The following is a 26,387-nucleotide window of genomic DNA, read 5'->3' as shown; positions in this document are numbered from 1 at the left end:
TAAAAAATAATGGTATTTTATGTGCAGACTTATAGCGGTTAATCTATTTTACAAAAATTCCATAGATAATATTATATATTATCACAGCAAATCTACTTTAGCAATTTCCCTGACATGTTCTACTAACCTAATGTTATTGGCCTACTCCAGCAGTGTCTAGCTTACACTAGTCTTGTTTTTTAATAATTTTAAACTGTCCTTAAGAAAATGATCAGATTTGGTCACTTATTATTAAGAACTGTAAAAATGTTATTTCAAATGTGTAACTATATCAAGGAATTGAGATTATTGAAGTAATTTTAAGTGGAAGATAAGACTAGAACTTGTATATTGGAAAGCACTTTTATTAAAGACGACTTCGTTTTCTATGCTTCTTATAGGGCAATATTTTATTTGCGACGGGGGCAGAAAATCTAAACCAGCTGTCTGGTATAATTATAATTTGGCATAATAGAGAAATCAATAAATGAGGGCTTTAGCAGCGTAGCCGTGGAAAAGTGAAAAACTGCCGTGATATGGTCAGGTGTATAACATTTTAGTCCACACCTTTCACCCCATGTGTTGTAGAGTTCTATTATTTGATGCATAGGTCCATCTTCACACTAGGGATACATATGCCTTTATAGCACCCATAGTCTGGCATTAAGAATTTCATGCTATTTATTTTTTTCTTAAAATCACATAAATTGCTACTACTCTAGGACGGAATGACAAATCTGCATGTACCTTGATGTGTAGGATCTATGTACCAAGTCCTAAAAACACAATATTTTTCAGACTACAACATCAAAAAACTTGGACCCTACTTATCAATGGATTTGAATGTGCGTAGGGTCTAACACAAATGCCTATAAATCAAGCATGGATATTCAGATCTTAATAAAATTTGGTGAACATGTTCATTATACTGGTTAGACATAATGTGTGCAAACATATTTAGATTGACCACATGGTGGCACTATATAATCCCATGTTTCTGTATCTCCTAAACTGTTTGACAAGTGGGGATATTTCACATGCTCAGGTGTAAGTCTAGCTAAACTGTAAAAAGTGGATTTTTTTTGGCCTAGAGATGGCTCTTTTGTATGGGGAAAACTTTTAGGCAGATTGGCTCATATTGACCATTTTGTTTAAGCTAGACTGATAGAAAATATAGCATTCAAAGAAGTGGGCACATGGATACAACGTTTTATGGGGATCGGACCAACGGTCATAGAAAAGTTAGAAATATACACTGAGAACCAGCTGCATTATCTTTAATGACCGCGTAAGCGGAGTCGGCCAAGAAGAGCGAATGTCTCTTACTGACTGACTGAGTGACTGAGAGAGGGACAACCCCTTGTTAAATAGGTTAGTGTTTAGAGACTCAGACCGGCAACTAGTAGGTCCTGTGTTCAAATCTCCTCAAAGCAAACTGTGCATTAGGATTTTTTCCGAATAGACAAAAACTTCACTGGCTATAACCTTGAGTATCTACATTATATTAAGCCTAAAGTAAAACTGTTTGCGGTTATGTTGCAACTCTTTCTGGTGGATTTTCGAAGTATGCATCCATGCGTCAGGATACACAAATACTTTGCTGGCAACAACCTTCAGTAGCTACGTTATAGTAAGCCTAAAATAAAACTGTTCACGATTATACTGCAACTATTTCTGGTGGATTTTCGAAGTATGCATCCATGCATGCTTTTTGGGTCAGGATACACTAGAACCAAAAACTTTGCTGGCTACAACCTTCAGTGGCTACGTTATAGTAAGCCTAAAATAAAACTGTTTATATTGTGGCTATTTCTGGTGGATTTTCGAAGTATGCATCCGTGTATGATTTTTGCAGTAATATAGGCTAGATCAAAATCCCATGGGCAGTAAAATCTTAGGGGTTTCCCCGATTCTCTCTTATTTTTACTTGACAAAAAAGTCAGTTATCATCACATATATTGATAGTTATTTTTTCAATGTCACTCACGAATGAAAGAAAAACGCTTTTTCACCTTGGAATAGCTTTGGCTGTGTTAAGTTCAAGTATGAAGTTAGATACTAGTAAAACTATTACTGGCCAACAAGCTGTTAAAATGGCCTGTGGCAAAAACCATACATATCATAGATGCTATTTGTGGTGGAAGTAAACTGAAATATTAAAACTTGGCATGATGTTAACACGTGACCAAATGATCTAATGTCAAGATACCAACACAGTGCAAGCGTATAGCACCGTGGTGTAGCGGTTAACGACACAGCTGCTCCCGTGGGAGACCCAGGTTTGAATCTAGTGAGGGTGGTAACCACGTTTATCACATTTAATTGCGGGCCGGCTAAACTAGGCTTGTCTGGTTCCTTTTCTGGTTTAATACATTGGAGTTTATAGGTAAATTCTGGAGATCATTCATGCTGGAAACAGACAGTAATATCTCATTCTAAACATGCTTTATTGGGTTTAGCTATGTAAACTGAAAGGCCACACAAGTTAGGAATCAGTAATCCTTAGACCAGAAAAAAGCCTCCATTGGCTCCTCTGGAGCCACTTGTTTTTAGCTGATAAGAGTGCAAAAGCCTAAAAGATGCCATTCTTAACTCACATGTGCACTTTGTGCCTGTGTTTTTTCATTAAGCACGCAAATGTCAGCACAGACTAAAAAAAATACAAAATATATAAATAAAGAAAGTGAAAATTACTTAAAAAAACAAATAAAGCAAGTGAAAAAGGCAAGAGAAAAAATAAACTAAAACAACAGACATACAGACATTCCTCCTTCCATTTTTCCCTTCTAGATACACTATCAGACAGCTGCACCTCTCCACCAAACTCCCTTGTTTAGATTATGGGTATGGGATGACCCTCTCTCTTTGTCTTCCCTTTGTTCTCCTTGACAGTTCTGGTGGCCTAGCTAGAAGAGTGAAATTGATGTATTTTCTAAGCTTTCCTCACAGTCTTTTACAGAGATTTCAGTTCCCAGCTTTCTCCTATCATATGTATTTAGGCTGTGCTGCACCTTCTAGATTCACATTTACATATTTTTGGTGTGAAAAACATACTGATGCTGAAAGTGCCCTTTTAACTGCCTCAGCGTTGCAGCAACACACCAAAGAGAAAAGTGGTTTGCCTTGTTTGTTTTTTCCTGCTCATTTTCACTTTAGTGTGGTAATGAAACACCCTCCACGTCACTCAACGCTGGTACTGTGTCCATTCGTGGTGTATCTCCCTGTTACAAAATTTTTCTTATTAGGATCAGTTAAGCAATAACCAATGCCTGGGAAAGTAGTAGTAGTAGCCCTATATATTCATATATATTGGCCTTGCCGGATTAGCAGTCAAAATCTTATTTTTTGGTGACAACCAACATTGATTGAATGTGTTTCTTAATCAAAGCTAAGGAGTTAAAAACTCTTCCATCCATGCAGGCAGCATACCCAGACAAACCCAAACACACAGACAAAACACAATGGCTGTCTCCTTTCTACCCTCGGTCTTCAATGGGCATTCAGCATTGGAAACACCCAGGCTAAATCCTAATACTCCCCCTTCCCTTGAATCATCATCATCCCGCCAATTGTGTATTTAATTTGACTGCCGCCATTTGCACTAATGTTTAAGAGATTAAAAATGATTGTGAGTGCAATGGCGTATTAAACCATTTGTAAGCCACTGTATTGAGCAAATAACACTTTTGACTTTATGAACTAAGTAGAATCCCATTAAGCAGGACTTTTCAAAGTGGTCCAGGGATACTTTAAAAAAGTATTTTAATATATTTTTCGCTAAACTTTTTGTATTATATATCTATATTATACTGTTGATGAAAATTCCTGTTTTTCCATTTTAAATGACAATCCTATTATTCTGTGAACATGGATATAGCCTTTGCGGTTGCCTGTCTCAGTACAGCAGACATGCAGGGCACAAACTTTCGGGGCACCTAAACCTAATTATTATTATTTTCTCAAGCAGTCATGTGGACAGTGTAGTGCAAGGCTATTCAGGTCCTATCTCAGGTCTCACAGGGCCAAAACTCTTCTGTTTTTTATTTTCTCATGTAAAGGGACTGATTCCGACCTGGGAAACCAAGTGAGTGCAATTAATTTCTAAGTAAAAGAAAAATCTCCAGTATTTTGTCCCTCCAGGGCCTGAGATTGGGCAAAATAATATAGACTATGACATCATCTTACAGCATTTAATGAACCTTCACAGTCTAGGCAGACTGAAACATTTTTGATCAATACTTTTCCTGGCTTTAAACCCTTAGCAGGTAATATATTGTGGTTCATTTGACCACCATTTTTTATCACCTAAAAGAATGTAAATGTAATGTGAAAGAGAAATATTGATACCCTGTAAAAGTCTTCCCCCCATTCCAATTTATAACCGCGGTTTGTCTTCTGAAATTTGTGATAATGCATTTAAAACGTTTTGAATTTACAAGATGCCTGTTTTCAAGGTTGAAATACCGATGCTCTTAATTTCTCCCCACATTCCAAAAGCCTATGAAGGGGTAACGTTCACATTGTGTATATTTCTAGCCTCAGATTTCTAAAATCCTGATGAATGCCGATAAGTGCAGATTGTATTGATCATCACAATATAATTGTGTAAACTACTGTGAGCAGATAAAACCAAAAGTGCCTTTATAGTTCTACAGAAATCAGAATGTACGTACATATAGTGTGTACAATATTTACAGTGTAAAAGACTATTACATCCAACACTTTCTTCCTTCTTTCATTCCTTCCTTCTGTCAAGTGACCAATATCACATTTTTTATATGTTCTGCGTTTAGTCTACCCAGCCAACTGTGGACATCCTAAGAATGGTTTGGGGGGGGACAAGTCGGGGGACCACGACAAATACCTCCTGGCTTCTGGGAATGTCCTAAGGACAATTTTTCGTTGAAGTATGTAGAACAAACTATCAGTGATTCACAGTGCCAAGGTCCACAATGACCCCACATTAAGATTCCATTCACTGCTGTTCTAAAATAGAGTGTTTTCGGGGTGTGCCATCAGTAAACGGTCTCCTTGTTGATGTTGGAAGAGAATGTGTGGTTACTGCAGATGCTGATCGAGTGTCTGGTCAGAGGACGTCTTTCTTTCTTGCGACAACATGGAAGGCAAAAGCAGCGAAGCGTGTTGAAGAAGATCTCTCTGTAGTTGGCTGAGACCAGGTTGTAGAGGATTGGGTTGATGGCTGAGCTCACATAGAAGAGGACATTGGTCACCATAAAGAAGTAATGGTAGACATCATACCCTTCCCTGAGAGGTGAAAGGGAGGGAGGACAGGGATGAACAATTCATTATGTCATTGGAAATGGAGGTAATTGTCATCACATAGTTTTCTACTTGTACAATTGGTCTACATTAGTCTACAATTGTAGACCTTTTGTTGTATTTATGTAGAAATATCTGTATTTTTGTATATAGGGTTTAGTAGGACTTCCAGCTAAAACTTGAAAAGGCATAAAATATACTCCTATAATCCTCTCCAAAAAACACATGTTATATTGAGCACTCGGTTTAAGATGATATACGGAAGATGTAAAACAATGAGTATAAGGTTTAAGATGATAAAGGTGTGGTCCTCACAGTATTTCTTTGGAGACTCAAAACTTTTAATGGTTGTGGGAGAGTCTCATTGAAATGGCAAATGACCAGTCACTGAGGATTAATGGTATGTTATGTACTGCATGTCTATATTTAAAATATATCTTTATGCAAAGTAATACAATTGCCTAAGAGGCTATGTCTACACTACAGTAACATTAGTTTCTTTCCTCACGGTACTGTGGGCCGCAGTTTTATAGCAAGCAGGAGCAGCGTTAGTTATCCTGCAAACATCTTTGTGAATCCTTAGCTTTGATACAATACAATAGTAGTGCTTTGATCATTCATACCAGCATGGTACTCACAGGACCTCTATGTGTTATCTAAATGGCATGTCACTATAACATCCAGACAATTACCTATATTCCAAGTTGTACATCCTAAGTTGGCCATGATACAGCTGCATTGCAAGCTGTGTTTCCAGCTAGATAACAGCCTCAGTAGTTAGATAGTTAATTTAGCTAGTGGGTGGAAATCCTGAGTACAACTTCACTGTGACATGAGCACCTTTTGGAACTTCACTCAAGAAAGGCATTCGATTGGGTTGATGTCTTTTGAGGCGTTACTAATTTAAATTGGGTTCCAACTTAATTTCACCAGGCCTGGGATGTTGGAAGGCTGATGTAAATTGTTGAGCATTTACATCTGTTGATTGGTTGGTGCCCCTTTGGTGGTCTGGTCCTTGGCAAGGAGGGTGGAGCTATTACCTGCCTGGTTTGCCCTGACTATATCTTTGGATATATCTTTGGATATAGTCACAGTATCCCCTGGCCACTGCTGTCCCAGTCCCCAGTATCTATGCTATAGGTCCTGTCTGGTGTAATTGGTTCAGTAGGTACTGATGTAACTTGTCTTATCTGGTTCTCTGTTATATCATAGGTATGCACCCTCTAATTTCTCTAACGTCCTGTTGGATTGTAGGAGGACTTGAGCCTTAGGACCATGGCTTAAGACTACTTGGCCTGAAGACTCCAAGCCCAACTGGTCGTCTCTGTCCAAAGTCCACCTGGTCTTGTGTCTGACCTAGGTTCTGCCTGAAGACTCTTGCTGTCACTGGACACAGCCCACCAGTTTTCACCTGTATTTCTGACCAGCTGGTCATCTGAACAGCTTTAAAAGGTCCAATGGATACACAACCAGAATGGTCCACCACTAGGTTTCTTCCTAGATTCCAACTTTTAGACAGAAGTTTTTCCTTGCTGCTATTCTTTAAAAAAGAAAATCTTGCTGTTTGGAGTTATAGATATGGATATTTGTGTGTATTAATAATTACATTTTAAAAGCTGCTGATGTAAAATGGGCTATATAAAATATATTTGATTTATTGATTGATAGTCACTAACGTTATTTATTCAAAATTCAACGATCAGTCCAGTTGTTGGAGCAGCAATAGATCAGTGTGTTATGAAGATTAATTACCATGTCATAGCAAAGGATTCAGGCTATATATGGCCCTTCACACTTATTACTGAAGCTTTCACAAGCTGATCAGGAGCACTCCAAACTGTTTCTGCCTTTGGGTCATCCCTCACAGTCCCACTGGTTTCATACAAATAGCTCTGAATATACTTTGTATCCCACAAATCTCGGCACGGCTGCTTTGCATTATGCTCATATGCAGCATTAAAATGTATGCTCTGATTTCTCTAGGCTTTGATTTTGAAAAAGCTGGAGGCCAGAATGTATTTTTCCGCAACTGAATGCATTAGTTTTACTTTATATTGGCATGTGCTGATAGATAAGCTGAAAGAGGCTTGTGGGCAGGCACTGAGTGATATGTGTGTGCACCAACTTACCAGGTTCCAGATGTTCTTTCACAGGCTACATTACAGTAGGTAGCTGATATTATATACAGTGGGGTAAACAAGTATTTGATACACTGCCGATTTTGCAGGTTTTCCCACTTACAAAGCATGTAGAGGTCAGTAATTTTTATCATAGGTACACTTCAACTGTGAGAGAATGAATCTAAAACAATGATTTTTTATGATTTTTAAATAATTAATTTGCATTTTATTGCATGACATAAGTATTTGATCACCTACCAACCAGTAAGAATTCCGGCTCTCACAGACCTGTTAGTTTTTCTTTAAGAAGCCCTCCTGTTCTCCACTCATTACCTGTATTAACTGCACCTGTTTGAACTCGTTACCTGTATAAAAGACACCTGTCCACACACTCAATCAAACAGACTCCAACCTCTCCACAATGGCCAAGACCAGAGAGCTGTGTAAGGACATCAGGGATAAAATTGTAGACCTGCACAAGGCTGGGATGGGCAACAGGACAATAGGCAAGCAGCTTGGTGAGAAGGCAACAACTGTTAGCGCAATTATTAGAAAATGGAAGAAGTTCAAGATGACGGTCAGTCTCCCTCGGTCTGGGGCTCCATGCAAGATCTCACCTCGTGAGGATCAGCCCAGAACTACACGGCAGGACCTGGTCAATGACCAGAAGAGAGCTGGGACCACAGTATCAAAGAAAACCATTAAAAACAAACTACGCCGTCATGGATTAAAATCCTGCAGCGCACGCAAGGTCCCCCTGCTCAAGCCAGCGCATGTCCAGGCCTGTCTGAAGTTTGCCAATGACCATCTGGATGAACCAGAGGAGGAATGGGAGAAGGTCATGTGGTCTGATGAGACAAAAATAGAGCTTTTAGGTCTAAACTCCACTCACTGTGTTTAGAGGAAGAAGAAGGATGAGTACAACCCCAAGAACACCATCCCAACCTTGAAGCATGGAGGTGGAAACATCATTCTTTGGGGATGCTTTTGTGCAAAGGGGACAGGACGACTGCACCGTGTTGAGGGGAGGATGGATGGGGCCATGTATCGCGAGATCTTGGCCAACAACCTCCTTCCTCAGTAAGAGCATTGAAGATGGGTCGTGACTGGGTCTTCCAGCACAACCCGAAACACACAGCCAGGGCAACTAAGGAGTGGCTCTGTAAGAAGCATCTCAAGGTCCTGGAGTGGCCTAGCCAGTCTCCAGATCTGAACCCAATAGAAAATCTTTGGAGGGAGCTGAAAGTCCGTATTGCCCAGCAACAGCCCCGAAACCTGAAGGATCTGGAGAAGTTCTGTATGTGGGCCAAAATCCTTACTGTATTGTGTGCAAACCTGGTCAAGAACTAAAGGAAACGTATGATCTCTGTAATTGCAAACAAAGGTTTCTGTACCAAATATTGAGTTCTGTTTTTCTGATGTATCAAATACTTATGTCATGCAATAAAATGCAAATTAATTACTTAAAAATCATACAATGTTATTTTCTGGATTTTGGTTTTAGATTCCGTCACTCACAGTTGAAGAGTTCCTATGATAGAAATTATAGACCTCTACATGCTTTGTAAGTGGGAAAACCTGCAAAATTGGCAGTGTATCAATTACGTGTTTACCCCACTGTATATAATATCAGCTACCTACTGTAATGTAGCCTGTGAAAGAACATCTGGAACCTGGTAAGTTGGTGCACACACATATCACTCAGTGCCTGCCCACAAGCCTCTTTCAGCTTATCTATCAGCACATGCCAATGTAAAGTAAAACTAATGCATTCAGTTGAGGAAAAATACATTCTGCCCTCCAGCTTTTTCACAATCAAAGCCTAGAGAAATCAGTGCATGCATTTTAATGCTGCATATGAGCATACTACAAAGCAGCCGTGCCGAGATTTGTGGGATACAAAGTATATTCAGAGCTATTTGTATGAAACCAGTGGGACTGTGAGGGATGACCCAGAGGCAGAAATAGTTTGGAGTGCTCCTGATCAGCTTGTGAAAGCTTCAGTAATAAGTGTGAAGGGCCATATATAGCCTGAATCCTTTGCCATTACATGTTAATTAATCTTCATAACACACTGATCTATTGCTGCTCCAACAACTGGACTGATCGTTGAATTTTCCCCACTGTATATTCTCTGACTGGGTGGCTAAGCTCCCCTCTGCATTAAATGTGTGTATGAGTGATATTATAGGAAGGGTGGGATTGGGGGCTTTCCATTCATGTTTACAGTCATTTATGACTGTTATGTGACGTATGGTGTGTAGGTGGACTTTATATAAAACACAATGAAAGGATTGGACGGTACTCACTCTGAGAACTCTGCATAGCAGTACATGAGGCGCCGTACGTAATACGGTAGATAACACACCACAAAAGCAACAACCACAGCCCCTGCAATACAGAGGAGAGACGTTAGAGAGGAAGACAGTGTAGATTGTGGTGTCAAATGTTATGTTTTGCATTGATACCAGAGGGATGGTGTAATTGCTCTTGCTGTAATCAATAAAAGCACCTGTGTTGCGATCCATCTATCTTGAAAAACTATAGCTAGGTCCTACATTCTGATAGAAACCTCACCATGAAAGAAGTCTATGGCCACTTTAGCTTACTTAAAGGAGATGTGGCCATAAAGAAATTAACATGTTCACACGCTCCAATTACTAGGGGAGTGCTGATCGCTTTAAACCTGTATCCATATTCATATCTGTTTGTTATGTAAATCCCAGAAGGGAGCTTTAACTTAAAATGCTGGTAAAGCCTCTACCTATACCATCCCCCGGAGCGCTTCTCAGTGCAATTCTGATGTTTATAGTTTAACAAACAGCAAAAATACCAAATTCACATGACATATTTTAGCCATTACATTAATCAAACTTGCAACTAAATATTGCATGGCTTCCTGCTACTATTAGTTTTCTCTATAAACAGCATTTATATTTATGTCTGTAATTTTGTCTTCTAATAATCTCAGAAAACATAAATTTAAGCCTTGGCTTAACTCACAACTTATACAATGTCAGCTACATACTTCACCATAATATGGTTTCTTTATTTTATACAACGTAAAACAGATAAAGAAACCATATTATGGTAAAGGATGATTTAGCTAACTAACTACAGAATATTTTATCACATTATATTTGAACTGGAGAGAAAATGAAGAATTGGGAGCCGCCCATGTGCTTGCTTCTATGGGGAGTTGAGGGGAGGGTGTGTGATAATGTGAAATTAATGGACATTTTCGCAGATCACAAATGTGTAATATTACCAATATAACTAGCTTAATGGCTGGCTATCAAAGGATTCTGTTTACCACACATCATGTGAAAGAAATAGAGAGAGCACTGCGTGTGTGAAAACAATTGCAGGGGGCTTTCCATTCTCCACAAATGTTTGGTCGATCACTATTCTTTAACACAGTTGTGGCTGCTTGTTGTATAATACACAACTCTTGCAAAAAGGAGAAGCAGAGATACACCCAGGCCATGATGCACATAGGCATCATCATTAGAGATTTAGAGGTATATGTGAAGCTGCGCTTCACTTTAGCACTGAACGCAGAGCCAGCTGTCGTAGATCCCTGAAGCACAGCAGCATTTCAGTACCAAGGCAAATGTCATCACACACTGTGCATTTAGGCCAGTGCCACCTATTACCCAGGCAATAAATATATTTTGCTAATAAAATCTGTTATTACATGACAAAGAACATTTGTTTCACTGAGTTACATATAATTAAACAAATATTTAAATTAGTATGGGTATTCTTTTCAGTAATAAGTGGCATGTAATTGATTTAAATAGCTGTGAATTAAATATTTATAAAAAAATATGATTAAAATTCAACCTCCTGTGGCATGTGACTAATTAAAATTAAACTAAATTCATTGTTTTATCTGAATAAAATATAGAAACTCTGACCCCTGAAGATACCACAAAAGTGGGTGGAAAATGTGGAACATATTGTAAAAACTAATAAAAATAAATATACTGAATGTGTTGACATCAGACCTCAATGTATCTTCAGCATGAGAGGGGGAAAGTATTAAAAGTTAATATTGTACTACACAGGCAATGTAGAGGCTAATTCTGAAGTGCAACTGACATTTAAGTAAAATAGGATGCCATTTGGATACAACTAGTGTGGATCTCTCTTTGTCATTATGGTAATAAATGATGAACGCTGCACAATTGAATTAAGGGCAGCGAGAAAAACATTGCTTTCACGGTCATAATAGCAGTACAGAATTGTAATAGGATGTAAGTGATTGATATTCTTATAAATCAAGCAAAGCAAAATCCCAATTAGATTAATATCTTTATTTAATACATTAATTTGTTGGATAATAAAAGAAAGGGCGTGCCCGAGAGATATTACATGCCAACAAGATTCTCTAGGATAAAAAATGAGAGCTTAGATGCTTATTATCAATAAACATATCACTATCATTGAAATAACAGGCTAAAACAAACACAAAATACAAAATAATATATAAAATAACATGCAATAACTACTAACACTACAGTGTTAAACTAAGCATATCCTGGAATTAGCTTCATGTCTGTGTATTGTTTAGTTCTCTCATCTTCCCTGTGTTGCACTTACAAGTGTTCTCCTGTTCTTTTTTGTTGTTCCTGATCCTTGACAAGGACCACTGGCTGCCAACAATTACACTGTTCATTTATGAACTCCATGGTAATATTTATCCCCCCCCCCACACACACACATCTAAACACATAAAACAAGAAAACAGAAATGTCTGCATACTGATGTGTACTTCTACTCTGTCATGGATCACAGTCTCATTCTACCCAAAACCTGATATTACCCTGTGATTAATCAGGACATGACATTTTCAGACAGCCTAGACCTGATTTTCTATTCATTCACCACTCAAATTTATTTTCATTTTTAATTTGTCTTGACCCGAAACATCCCAAGACAGCAAATACTGTACAGCAACACGTCATGGTTCAGTCTCAGCCACAGTTCTGATATTACTAGATCTACACTCACCTAAAGGATTATTAGGAACACCATACTAATACTGTGTTTGACCCCCTTTCGCCTTCAGAACTGCCTTAATTCTACGTGGCATTGATTCAAGAAGGTGCTGAAAGCATTCTTTTGAAATGTTGGCCCATATTGATAGGATAGCATCTTGCAGTTGATGGAGATTTGTGGGATGCACATCCAAGGCACGAAGCTCCCATTCCACCACATCCCAAAGATGCTCTATTGGGTTGAGATCTGGTGACTGTGGGGGCCATTTCAGTTCAGTGAACTCATTGTCATGTTCAAGAAACCAATTTGAAATGATTCGAGCTTTGTGACATGGTGCATTATCCTGCTGGAAGTAGCCATCAGAGGATGGGTACATGGTGGTCATAAAGGGATGGACATGGTCAGAAACAATGCTCAGGTAGGCTGTGGCATTTAAACGATGCCCAATTGGCACTAAGGGGCCTAAAGTGTGCAAAGAAAACATCCCCCACACCATTACACCACCACCACCAGCCTGCACAGTGGTAACAAGGCATGATGGATCCATGTTCTCATTCTGTTTACGCCAAATTCTGACTCTACCATCTGAATGTCTCAACAGAAATCGAGACTCATCAGACCAGGCAACATTCTCCCAGTCTTCAACTGTCCAATTTTGGTGAGCTTGTGCAAATTGTAGCCTCTTTTTCCTATTTGTAGAGGAGATGAGAGGTACCCGGTGGGGTCTTCTGCTGATAAAAATAAATATATTTGCTGCCCATCCGCCTCAAGGTTGTGCGTGTTGTGGCTTCACAAATGCTTTGCTGCATACCTCGGTTGTAACAAGTGGTTATTTCAGTCAAAGTTGCTCTTCTATCAGCTTGAATCAGTCGGCCAATTCTCCTCTGACCTCTAGCATCAACAAGGCATTTTCGCCCACAGGACTGCCGCATACTGGATGTTTTTCCCTTTTCACACCATTCTTTGTAAACCCTAGAAATGGTTGTGCGTGAAAATCCCAGTAACTGAGCAGATTGTGAAATACTCAGACCGGCCTGTCTGGCACCAACAACCATGCCATGCTCAAAATAGCTTAAATCACCTTTCCCATTCGTTCAGGAGATTGTCTTGACCAGGACCAGACCCCTAAATGCATTGAAGCAACTGCCATGTGATTGGTTGATTAGATAATTGCATTAATGAGAAATTGAACAGGTGTTCCTAATAATCCTTTAGGTGAGTGTATATTAGTGGATTGGTGTACGCATATATCTGATTTAAAATATAATTACTTCTATCCTACTAACAGTTCAACGATGTTTGCAAAAATGGAAATGTTTTGTTCATCAGTCAGCTTGCATTTGCAGTTGTAACTCCATCTGTGTGGAACACATCAGTCAGAATACAGGCTCTGTCTGGCAAGATTGTGTTATCACAGAAATACTCTGATTGGCAAATTGAAAACTCCATTAGAATCATATTAATGGCCATAGGTTAAATTCCTTGACCATTGTCAATGGCAGTGCAGTGCATTTTGAGTAATTTGTTTTCTGGAAGTGCTCATCTTCACGGGGGTAAATTGGGAGCTTACTCAAAACCCAGGCACAAATTATAAATACTTTATTACATTTTTTATATGTTACTTATTATTACATATTTTAACTATTGTTATATAGTTTAGGAATTGCAACTTTATGTACTTAAAATTTGCAGTATCTCAACTCATTCTGTGACTTTCTACTTTTTCATTGGCAACCCACGTGATACAACATGACAATTGTAAACACTGTCAACTGATTGACAGTGACGCGGAATCTCCTAATTTCTTAAACATTTCTGGTTATCTTCATTGGCATTCAATCAGCCTTCAGAGTCAAATGGATGCTTATTTGTCATGAGGAGTACATTCCAGGCCTGCAGATTGACTGCTGATCTCAGTCCAAGCCTATTTATCTCTCTGTCTGGACACTTACACAATACACAGTTTAAAGTTTTAAAATGCTTTTGAAAGTTTGGTATTTTAATTCTGCTCAGTGTTAAACAACAATATTAGGCCCAGGTATTCCCATTGTGAAAAAGCAGAAATTCAATACTTGTATCTGCTTGCTATGACCTTATATAATGTCTCAAATCTAAAAGGAATCACAGTTTTCATTTCAGGACAACCATGGCTCTAACAAAGAAAATCACTGCTGAAGTGGAGGCTAACTATAATTGCGAAATCCTGCAGATGTGAGCATTTTTCGATATTCCAGTGTACTGTTTCTCCAGGCTAGTCTAAATATTTTCGACTGATTTATTTACACTGGGTTGTTGGAGGGAGTCTTTGGGTTGTCTGAGAATTTATATATAAGGCTTCTTGTCCTTGTTTGTGGTTCAGGTGGGTAAGTTGTTGTGATGGTAAATATAATAAGATGGTGGTCTGACATTCCAGAATTATTAAGAAAAACAGTTATACCCAGAATATCTATTCCACTGGACACAACTAAGTCAAATGTTTGATTTTGGCAGTAAGTAGGTCCCAAAATATGTTTGACAAATCCCACTGAGTTAATAATGGCTCCAAAGTTCTTTTAGAGAGGGTCATTAGACTTCTCCATGTGAATATTGAACAGATCAAATATGTGAATACTATCTGCCATGACTACAAGGCACAATAACAACACTGGGAGGAACATTGTGTATGGCCCAGGAGGCCTTTGAGTAGTATTTATGAAAAGTGGTTGAGATGCCTCAAGCCGACTAATGACTAGTAGCAAGCAAGCAAGTTTATTTATAAAGCACAATTCATACATCGAAGCAATTCAATGTGCTTTACAAAGAAAAATATATGTAAGTACAATAACATAAAAACAAATACTCAAATGAAAACTTCAAAACAAATGAAAACATCATAATAATAAAAAATGCAATGAGAAAACATAAAAAGATAAAAAATGGGATAAAAACCTAGGAAGCTAAAAGGCTAAACAGTGTGGTTAAGTATAAGTACTCAGTCATAGGCATGTGAAAAGATAAGTGTTTTTAACCTGGATTTAAAAATCAATACGTTTTGGGGCACGTCTAAGATCTTCTGGTAGTTTATTCCAGTTGTGTACAGCATAACTGCTAAACGAAGCTTCTCCATGTTTAGTTTGGACTCTGTGCTCTACTAGCTGACCTGTGTTCATGGATCTAAGAGCCCTGCTCGGTTTATATTCTTCAAACATATCAGAAATGTATTCGGGTCCTAAACCATTCAGAGATTTATAAACTAAAAGCACCACTTTGAAATCTATTCTGTAACTTACTGGAAGCCAATGCAAAGATTTAAGAACCGGAGTGATGTGCTCTGTTCTCTTGGTCCTGGTTAACATTCTAGCAGCAGCATTCTAGCTGCAGCTATTTTACAGTCTTTTTCGGGAGTCCAGTAAAGAGGCCATTACAGTAGTCAACCCTACTAGAGATTAAAGCATGGATGAGCTTCTCTTGGTCTTTTTGGGACACAAAGCCTTTGATTCTGGTTATATTTTTTTAGATGATAGACTACTGTTTTGGTTATCGCTTTGATATGACTGTCAAATGTGAGGTCTGAGTCTATCAGAACACCAAGATTAAGCACTTGATCCCAGGTTTTAAGGGCCAGAGAATCCAGCTCTTTACTAATACTTTATTTTTCAGTAATCTCAGTTTTATCTTGGTTTAATGGTAGACAATTTAGGTTAATCCAGGTATTTATAAGCTCTATACAGTGACACAGAGAGTCTACTGAGCTGTTATCATACGGTTTGAGAGTCATATATATTTGAGTATCATTGGCATAGCTGTGGTAGTTCATGTTGTTGTTCTGTAGAATTTGGCCCAGAGGTAGCTTATAGAGATTGAACAAAAGCGGTCCGAGAACTGATCCCTGTGGAACTCCGCTTGTCATAGCCACTCTATCAGATTCATGATTACCAATGGTGACAAAGTCACTCCGGCCATCTAGATAAGATCTGAACCAATCAAGGACAGTCCTGGAGATTCCTACCCAATTTTTTTATCCTATCTATAAGTGTTCTATGATCTACAGTGTCACATGCTGCACTGAGATCTAATAGAACCAGAACTGTTATTTTATCAGAATCAGTATTCAGCCATACATCATTTAAAACTTTAATCAGGGCCGTTTCAGTACTATGGTGAGGTCGGAAACCTGACTGAAATTTGTCTAAAAGACCGCATTGAGAAGACAAACTTCTCAATGATCTTCGCTATAAAAGGGAGTCTATAGTTATTCACTATAGATGCATCCAGTGTTCTCTTTTTTAACAGGGGCTTAATGGCAGCTGTTTTTAGTGACGTTGCGAAATTGCCTGATTACAGAGAGCTATTAACTATTTGCTGTAGGTCCATTGTTATCAAGTTATTTTATTTTTTTTAAGTCTGATGGCAGTGTGTCGAGACAGCAAGTGGAAGCTTTAAGATGTCAAACTGTTTCTTCAAGGGATTTTTGATCAATTGTATTAAAATGTGACATAATAACAAAGTTACAGTGGGGAGAATAAGTATTTGATACACTGCAGATTTTGCAGGTTTCCCCACTTACAAAGCATGTATAAGTCTGTAATTTTTTTATCATAGATACTCTTCAACTGTGAGTGACGGAATCTAAAACCAAAATCCAGAAAATCACATTGTATGATTTTTAAGTAATTCATTTGCATTTTATTGCATGACATAAGTATTTGATACTTCAGAAAAGCAGAACTTAACATTTGGTACAGAAACCTTTGTTGAATACGTTTTCTGTAGTTCGTGAAAGTTGTACCAAGACAAATTCCTATCAACTTGTTGACATGGCAATACATTTATTGAATTAAATTGACCAGGTTTGCACACACTGCAGCAGGGATTTTGGCCCACTCCTCCATACAGAACTTCTCCAGATCCTTCAGCTGTCGCTGGGCAATACAGACTTTCAGCTCCCTCCAAAGATTTTCTATTGGGTTCAGGTCTGGAGACTGGCTAGGCCGCTCCAGGACCTTGAGATGCTTCTTACGGAGCCACTCCTTAGTTGCCCTGGCTGTGTGTTTCGGGTTGTGCTGGAAGACCCAGTCATGACCCATCTTCAATGCTCTTACTGAGGGAAGGAGGTTCTTGACCAAGATCTCGCGATACATGGCCCCATCCATCCTCTCCTCAATACGGTGCAGTCGTCCTGTCCCCTTTGCAGAAAAGCATCCCCAAAAAAGATGTTTCCACCTCCATGCTTCAAGGTTGGGATTGTGTTCTTGGGGTTGTACTCATCCTTCTTTTTCCTCCAAACACGGCGAGTGGAGTTTAGACCAAAAAGTTCTATTTTTGTCTCATCAGACCACATGACCATCTCCCATTTCTCCTCTGGATCATCCAGATGGTCATTGACAAACTTCAGAAGGGCCTGGACTTGCGCTGGCTTGAGCAGGGGGACATTGCGTGCGCTGCAGGATTTTAATCCATGACGGTGTAGTGTGTTACTAATGGTTTTCTTTGAGACTGTGGTCCCAGCTTTCTTCAGGTCATTGACCAGGTCCTGCCGTGTAGTTCTGGGCTGATCCCTCACCTTCCTCATGATCAATCAATCAATCAAAATGTATTTATAAAGCGCTTTTTACAACAGCAGTTGTCACAAAGTGCTTTACAGAGACACCCGGCCTTAAACCCCAAGGAGCAAACAACAGTAGTGTTGAATTTCAGTGGCTAGGAAAAACTCCCTAAGAAGGTCGAATTTTAGGAAGAAACCTAGAGAGGACCCAGGCTCAGAGGGGTGACCAGTCCTCTTCTGGCTGTGCCGGTGAGATATTAAGAGTCCAATTGGAATAATAAATAAATTTATCTTGGCTAAATCCAGAGTATATTCGATTTTAGACTAGGTCAGAAGTATGACCAGGTGGACAAGGACAGGAACAGCAACGGTCCCCCCAAACCAGGTAATCCGCAGGTGTGGACCAGGACCTCATCTCCTTCTAAAATTTAAAATTGGAGGAAACTGAGAAAAGTTAGTTGTACATCCCTCATGTCCCCCAGCACAATAATATAGCAGCGTAACACCTTGGAAACTGAGACGGGGGGGTCCGGTGACACTGTGGCCCTACCCGGGGGAGGCCCCGGACAGGGCCCAACAGGCAGGAAATCAATCCACCCACATTGCCAGGCATCAACCAAAGGGACACCCACCAACCGCAACCCCCCTGAATGAGGGCCGAGTATTGCTAGCAGCGTACAGCCCAACTGCACAAGTGCGCAATAGAGAGTCAACAACTAGCCAGTGACTCTTCCCCCGAAGGGCATTGGAGGGAGGGCATCCCAGTGGCGACGAGAGCCCACCTGGCAAGACAGCAAGGGTGGACAGTATCAAGCCTACTGGTCACCTTCACGCCCCCGGGCCAGGCTACACCTAATTATAAACCGTGCTGTAGAGATGAGTTTTTAGTAGACACTTGAAAGTTTGCACTGAGTTTGCATTTCTAACCTTAATTGGCAGATCATTCCACAGGAGTGGAGCTCTATGAGAAAAGGCCCTGCCGCCAACTGTTTGTTTAGAAATTCTAGGTACAATTAAAAGGCCTGCATCTTGCGATCTAAGGTTACGTGTAGGTATGTATGGCTGGATCATTTCAGCAAGGTAAGTAGGAGCAAGTCCATGTATTGATTTATAGGTTAAGAGTAAAACCTTAAAATCAGCCCTAACCCTAACAGGCAGCCAATGTAAGGATGCCAGGACAGGAGTAATGTGTTCAAATTTTTTTGTTCTAGTTAGGATTCTAGCAGCTGTGTGCAGCACTAATTGAAGTTTATTTATTAATTTGTCTGGATAACCAGAGAGAACAGCATTGCAGTAATCTAATCATTGATGCCCCACGAGGTGAGATCTTGCATGGAGCCCCAGACCGAGGGAGATTGACATCATCTTGAACTTCTTCCATTTTCTAATAATTGGGCCAACAGTTGTTGCCTTCTCACCAAGCTGCTTGCCTATGATCCTGTTGCCCATTCCAGCCATGTGCAGGTCTACAATTTTATCCCTGATGTCTTTACACAGCTCACTGGTCTTGGCCATTGTGGAGAGGTTGGAGTCTGTTTGATTGAGTGTGTGGACAGGTGTCTTTTATACAGGTAACGGGTTCAAACAGGTGCAGTTAATACAGGTAATGAGTGGAAAACAGGAGGGCTTCTTAAAGAAAAACTAACAGGTCTGTGAAAGACGGAATTCTTACTGGTTGGTAGGTGATCAAATACTTATGTCATGCAATAAAATGCAAATTAATTATTTAAAAACCATACAATGTGATTTTCGTCTCTAGATTCCGTCTCTCACAGTTGAAGTGTACCTATGATAAAAATGACAGACCTCTACATGCTTTGTAAGTAGGAAAACTGCAAAATCGGCAGTGTATCAAATACTTTGTTATCAAATACTACGTTCTCCCCACTGTATGTCTTGGTGGTCATGGTGACGGTACAGAGTCCTTGTTAGACTGTGTTGTTCTGATGTTCTGTCTAATACTTATAATTTTTTCACTAAAGAAACACAGTGGACATGAGTTCTGATGCCGTCTGCTTTTTTGGGTTTGTAAGCTTGTCGACCTTGACAAATAGAGTGCGGGTATTGTTGATATTCTTGTTGATCATTCCCGATAAATGTTGCTGTCTGGCCCTGCATAACTCATTGTTGAAGCTACCAAGGCTTTGTTTATAGATGTCATAGTGAATTTGAAGTTTAGTTTTCCTCCACTTATGTTCCACTTTCCGACATTCTCTTTTCAGGCGGTTACCATCATGGTGGTTCTCCATGGTGTTTTCTGTTTGCTCATAGTTTTCTTTACCTTTACCGGTGCAACACGATCCATGACATTTAATATTTTGGCATTAAAATTATCTAGGAGTACATCAACTGACTCAGCACCTATTATTGGAGAAATAGCTATGGCTTCAATAAACTGAACATTTGTACTCTCATTAATGTACCTTTTCTTAACAGAAACAGTGTTTACTGTAATAATCGGGGTGATTAGTGAATCAAAAAAGACACAGAAATTATCAGACAGGGCCAAGTCGTTAACCATGACAGAGAAAATATCGAGACCTTTAGAGATATCCAGATCTAGAATGTGGCCTTGAGTGTGTGTACGCTCTTTCACATGTTGAGTGAGATCAAATGTGTCAAGTAGTGCAAAAGGTTATTTGGCATTATCCCCATAAAATCCCCTGTAATAACAAACAAGTTGTAATCAACTGATATAACAGAGTAGTTCAGCAAAATCATCAATAAAATCTGCAGAATATTGTGGTCTGTAAATGGTTAACATTTTTTTTTGAGGTATTCAAAATAATTAATTACCTAGTATTTTCTTTGCACTGGAATGTATCTTTGAATAGGGCAGCCACTCCTCCTTTCCTACCATTTCGACATGTATTCATATTTTTCGGGTGCTGTCTCGTTAAGAATTGAAGATTCTTCTGTTAGCCACGTTTCAGTTTCAAACATAAAATCTAGGTTGTTGGATATTATAATGTCATTTACCAAGAATGATTTGTTTGGCGGGAGATCTGCCAGCCAGCTTAATAGATATAATAGGGGTTCCTGGACTAGTAAATTGACAGGTTACATCACCGAGTATATTCTGTGCTCTGTGTAAATGGAGGACAAGGTTGTTGACGATGTGGCTGTGGTCTAAGCAATCGTTTTATGTGGGGGGCGGCGGGCATAGGGAAAGATGAGCTCGGATTTCTTTGGTTAGAAGTAGCTCCCTGATTAGTGAGTGTGGTGGAGGGGGGAGGGTGAGTGTGGTAGAGGGGGAGACAGAGAGTGTGATAGATGGGGAAAGGGTGGGTGTGATTGTGGTGGAGAGGGTGAGTGTGGTGAAGGGGGGAGGGGTGGGAGTTGTTGTACCCACATTTGGGACAAGGACAACTTCTGGAAGCATTGGGTGATTTTAGGGTGAGGGTCGGGAGGGGGGGGGGGTGAATAATCTGCCTATGAGTACTGTCCTTCATGCTTATCTTGTTGGGGAATGGCATTCCAAGAGTGTGATGTATGTTGTCACCAAGCAGCAGGCATCCCATGATGTTTGGATGAACCCCATCAGGTCTAAAGCAGTCTTTACAGTTCCAAAAAATATTGAAATTGTCAATAAACCTTATCCCGTGGTTGCATGCCGATGTGAGCCACATATTTAGCCTAAGGAGTCAGCTAAAAGATTCAATTCCTTTCCCCAAGGTTGGAATGGGGCCTGAGATGAAAACATGTTGTTGAAAGTAATTTTCTCCAGTAGCATAGAAAAATAATTTTTCAGGATCTCAGAGACAGTTTTTTTTTTTGTAGAATGTCAAAAGACCCAGTGTGGATAATAATCTGCATGTTGCTTGGATGTGTAGAGAGAATAACTGGCAACATTTCTTTTAGCTCTCTGACCAATGTGTCAGCCATGGTTAAGTTTTCAGTCTTCGCCATTCTGATATGCTTGGTTATGTCGTCCCCAATCAAGGTAGTACCTGGCTTATCAGATGTGGAGTTAGCAAACATTTTTCTTTCCCTCATCCTATCAGTGGTTTTAGGGCTATTTCTTGGATTTTGGTTAGCCCTAATGCTAGTGTTGTGGTTAGCTTCCCTAGGTTCATTTACACACATTTCATTCTGAATCAGTGTTTCGTACCTGTTTTGCATGGTGAGTTCAGGTGGTGGATTGAGGGTTGGTGCTCTCCTATTTGATTTCTTGATGGATTTGCCTCTGGGGCGCACAACGTCAGATCAAATCCCCGCTGGAGTTGATGTCTTCGGTCTAGCCCCGGTGTTGTGCCAGTAAGATGTGTCATTGGGTAAGGCTGGTTTGAAAGCCTCTGCGGTTTATCCAGTGGCATTTGCACATGTCCAGGGGAGAGTGTCAGCCGGGCCCGTGACAGTGTGGTCTAGATTTGAAATAATCCCTTGTATACCAATCTTTGTCTGTCCGTTAGCATTTGGTAGCTCAATCCCTAGTAGCTGCTACAGAGTCAATGAATTGTTCACTCTCATGTATTTCAAGCTGTGTTTTCGTCTCATTCAGCCATTCGCTCTGAAATTGCTCAGATCTGTTCACCAGTTTTGACTGCATTCTATCAAGTATAGAGACATCTTTAGAGCTCTCTAGCCTTAGGTTAGCCTGTTGTGCAATGTTAGCATTAGCATTTGTTGATTCACCTGCCGGAGAGAACCCACAGTCCGACCAGAGGAGCATTCTGGTGACTAAATCTTCTAAGCGGTTGATCCGTACCTCCAACAGCTCCTCCATCATAAAATCACTCAAGAATACAAAATAACTATGCTGAGGTCCTCTTTTAAAAATTACATACAATTGTAAAAATATGATTAAAACAAATATAGAACAAAAATGAAACAAAGGTAAAAGATTTAAAGAAGATTAAAAGAAAATTAAAAAGTAAGAAAAGACAGAAAGGCTGGCAAAAGGCAGGAAGCAGGAGAGTTGCATTATGAGAGTGTGTTATACCTCAAAACACAAAAACCAAGCAATTATTTGAGCCTAAATTGATATGTGACGTTGTAAATAATATTAGCTACACCTCCCCCTTTTCAGAATTCACATGAGATCTATCACTAGTGTAAGCAGGAGAGGCCTCATTTAGGGCAGTAAATTAAGCCAGGTTTCACCCAGGCCAATCACATCAAGTTTATGATCAGTGATTAATGAATTGACTGTGATTGCCTTTGAAACAGGGGATCTAACATCAATGTTAATGAATTGACTGTGATTGCCTTTGAAACAGGGGATCTAACATCAATGTTAACCTTTGGGGTTATGATTATGGCCGTGGCCATTGAAGACCTTGCGGCCACTTAGCGTTAGACTTACTTCTGAGAAGTAGGGGTGGGCGGATCGATCCCAAAATATCGATACTACAGATACTAGGATGGCTTGGGGTTATACGCCTCCCTGGGTTAACAAAATTGTTACAAAAAATGTGATGAAATATAACAAAAGTTATTTTTGGCCTATCAATTGGCACTATAATTGGCCTATCAATTGGCACTGATATTTAATTCCAATTGATGTGCAATACTATTAATCAAAAATTCATTAAAAGTTTCAGTGAAAGTATCAGCATTGATATTGGTGATTCTGGCCCTGTATTACTAGGTATCGGATTGAACCCAACATTTGTGGTATTGAACACCTCTACTGAGAAGTAGGCAGTCTGAACATGACAACTGCTAATCGGAATGAGATGCAAATTGCTCTCACGTCAGAGTCTATGTGCCCAACCCTGGCTTCTGTCTATGTCCCGGGATAAAAGAAGAGCACCCCTAAAGCAGGATGGAATCCATCACTTTTCAGCAGGTAGGGCAAGGCTCTTTTTATGGATAAGTCCCTGAAAGAGAGCCAGTTATGTACATATTCTATCTCCTATCACGGACAGAACTCAGTTTTCAGCCAGTGATTAAGTCAGCTGTAAATCTCATCACTGGCCATAGCTGGGAGGGGGCCAGAGACAATTACTTGATGCGACACATCTTTCTTGCTTTTTACATGCTGAAGCCATGTTCTGCTTTGTAAGCTCTGACTGTTTCATCCCAACATTGTTGGTGCCAACATGGATAACTATATCTGTAGGGTAATATCTCTAAGATCTATGCAGGAGAACCCTTACTAACACTTCTGATTTTTGTTTTCATACTGGAGTTCTAACAATCTTCATAAAATACTCTTCTGACTTTCTGAGATTAGATTCATTAGGACAAGATGGATGAGCACTGATCTAGGCTCCAAATTGCAAATTAATGAAAACAATTTTGTTAGATAATTGCAAAGACTGACATTGCTAAGATTGACAAATTGATGATTATTAGGGAAGTACCCTGAACACTGTGTCCTACAGTAGTCTGATTTGCTTAAGTCATGGACAATGAAGGAAGATTATAGATGCTGAAGTCTTATTATGTTCAAAATGATTGTGTCTCTACATCACATTTAACTCAGATATTTTAGTTTTATTGTAGTTGATAATCTAATAGCAAGGAATATTACAAATTCTGAATCTTGAAAGACAAATATAATTGTGACAGTTAATCAGTTAATAGTGATATCAAACCTTGGATCAAAAATATAGTGTGATGCACACAGAGAAATGCTGTTCTTTATCTCATGATCATTATGTCTGTCTCCTAGTCTTTATGAACAGTGACCAGGTGACACAGAGAGAATCAGCATGTGAAGCTCCCCAGTGGCTCTATCCAAAGCCTATTTAACTTTGCAATCCAGTCTGCCAAGATAAACACACTAACACATAACCAGAGATCAAAACACATACAGAGTAAAATTTAAACTTTGCAGCTTGGACACATTAAGCTCTGTGATTTTCTCATGTTGGTTAAGCTAATTTCCAGCTCTATCCCTGCTGTAATATATAGGAAAGTGTTCCTAACATAAATTATTGATCCTAAAGGCTTGGGCCCATATAGGCGCTTGGTTTGCGCTCAGACATGAGAACAATTAGCACTACGTTCCAATTAGCGATTGTCTCATTCCCACTAACTACTTCTCAGCAGAGAAGGCTGTTGTTGGAATTTAGCTGAATTAGAATACTACATTAATACATAGATTGCCACACTGTGTAGACGATACGTTTTGCCCACACGAAAGAAATACTCTCTCCCTGCGTTTGTTGACTTTTACAAGCAATTTCTTCTCCCATTTTCAGATTGTTTCAGAGCTGGCATCTATCGTCTAACTATTCAAAAAGACAAAACACTTAGTGCTAGATACTAGCCATCGGTGGTCAACAATACACAACATGAGCGATCAGAGTTAAGACGAGCCTCAAGTCGTTGAAAAGGCTACAATTGCTGCCGTGTAACAGCCTTAACCATGCCTTCCAAAAAAACATGCCTTAAACCAAAGGTAACCACCCTAACCCTAATACCAATTGTCCTCAACCTGACCCCAAAAAAAACGATGTTCCCAATTCCCTAACCCTAAACCTATCCTCAAAACCGTTTATGCCAAAACTTAATGTAGCCCTGACACCTGGAGTGTACAGTGTAGGAAGAAACACTGAAAACATTGTATAGGTTATTACATGTGGGTTGGTGCATGCGTTTGTTCAAGTGGGCATTGTATACTCACGTAGAACCATGACTCCATGACGCAGCGACTGCGTGCGGTTTGGCTCCACAGCTACACTGAGCATGGTAGGGTTGCCCTCGACGATACAGATGCGGTTGTCCTGCTTCGTCTCTCTGAACATACGCAACAGCTGACTTGCGATTACCCCATTCAAAGCAGATATGACTACCATGGGAACCACAAAGGACAGGAACACATTCACCTGTCCAAAATGAGAGGCAGGGAGGGATAAAGTTAGGAAGACTGTCCATTCTGGAATTGTTTGTGTCTGAGGCCTTATTATTGGCCTCAGACATACCTATATTTACCCATATTTTATCAAGTTGGCTGAGAAAACATTCTAATTTATAGCAACAACATGGGGAATAGTTACACAGGGAGGAGGGCGGGTTACTGAAACAATCTGAAGCTGGGGATGATTAGATCGCCATGGTGTGATGTCACCGGGAAATGACACACCTACAATAAGTGCAGTGGGAACTTCATTGACAACAGAGTCAATACACAGCCCAAAAATGGCAAAATTCAGAGGGAAATGTCCCCTTCACTGCCATGGGGTAGTATAAATAAAAGGTTTGTCCATTGTATCTTCCCTCATAAAGATTTGAAAGACAAGTGAAATTTTATATGGCAGCTAAAGCATATAAAGAGAGAAAAAAGAGAATTCTGAGGATTGCTAATTACTTTTCATTGCCAGATACACTATGACCAAAGTATCTGGACACCCGCCCATCACACCTCTATGAGCTTGTTGAACATCCCATTCTAAAACCACGGGCATTCATATGGAGCCCCCCCCCCACCCCCTTTTACAGCTATAATAGCCGCCACTCTTCTCAAAAGGCTATCCACAAGATTTTGGAGTGTCCCTATGGGAATTTGACCCCATTCAGCCAAAAGACCA

General features: G+C 39.7%; 1 protein-coding gene across 1 annotated transcript in view; it reads right to left on the bottom strand.

Annotated features, from left to right (window-relative positions):
* Window positions 1-2,710: 2,710 nt before the first annotated feature.
* Window positions 2,711-26,387, bottom strand: part of ntsr1 (neurotensin receptor 1 (high affinity)) — a 40,602-nt gene continuing 16,925 nt past the window's right edge. Inside the window, exons 2-4 of the mRNA XM_020051597.2 lie at window positions 25,484-25,685; window positions 9,689-9,770; window positions 2,711-5,244 (exon numbers count right to left, since the gene is read on the bottom strand). Coding sequence (XP_019907156.1) covers window positions 4,995-5,244; window positions 9,689-9,770; window positions 25,484-25,685 — 534 coding nt within the window. The 3' untranslated portion in view covers window positions 2,711-4,994. The remainder of the gene's footprint in view (window positions 5,245-9,688; window positions 9,771-25,483; window positions 25,686-26,387) is intronic.

This window comes from Esox lucius, chromosome 12 (assembly GCF_011004845.1).
Source record: "Esox lucius isolate fEsoLuc1 chromosome 12, fEsoLuc1.pri, whole genome shotgun sequence".
NCBI lineage: Eukaryota > Metazoa > Chordata > Actinopteri > Esociformes > Esocidae > Esox > Esox lucius.
Note: the sequence above shows the minus strand (reverse complement) of the source record. Positions and strands in the feature narration are given on the sequence as shown.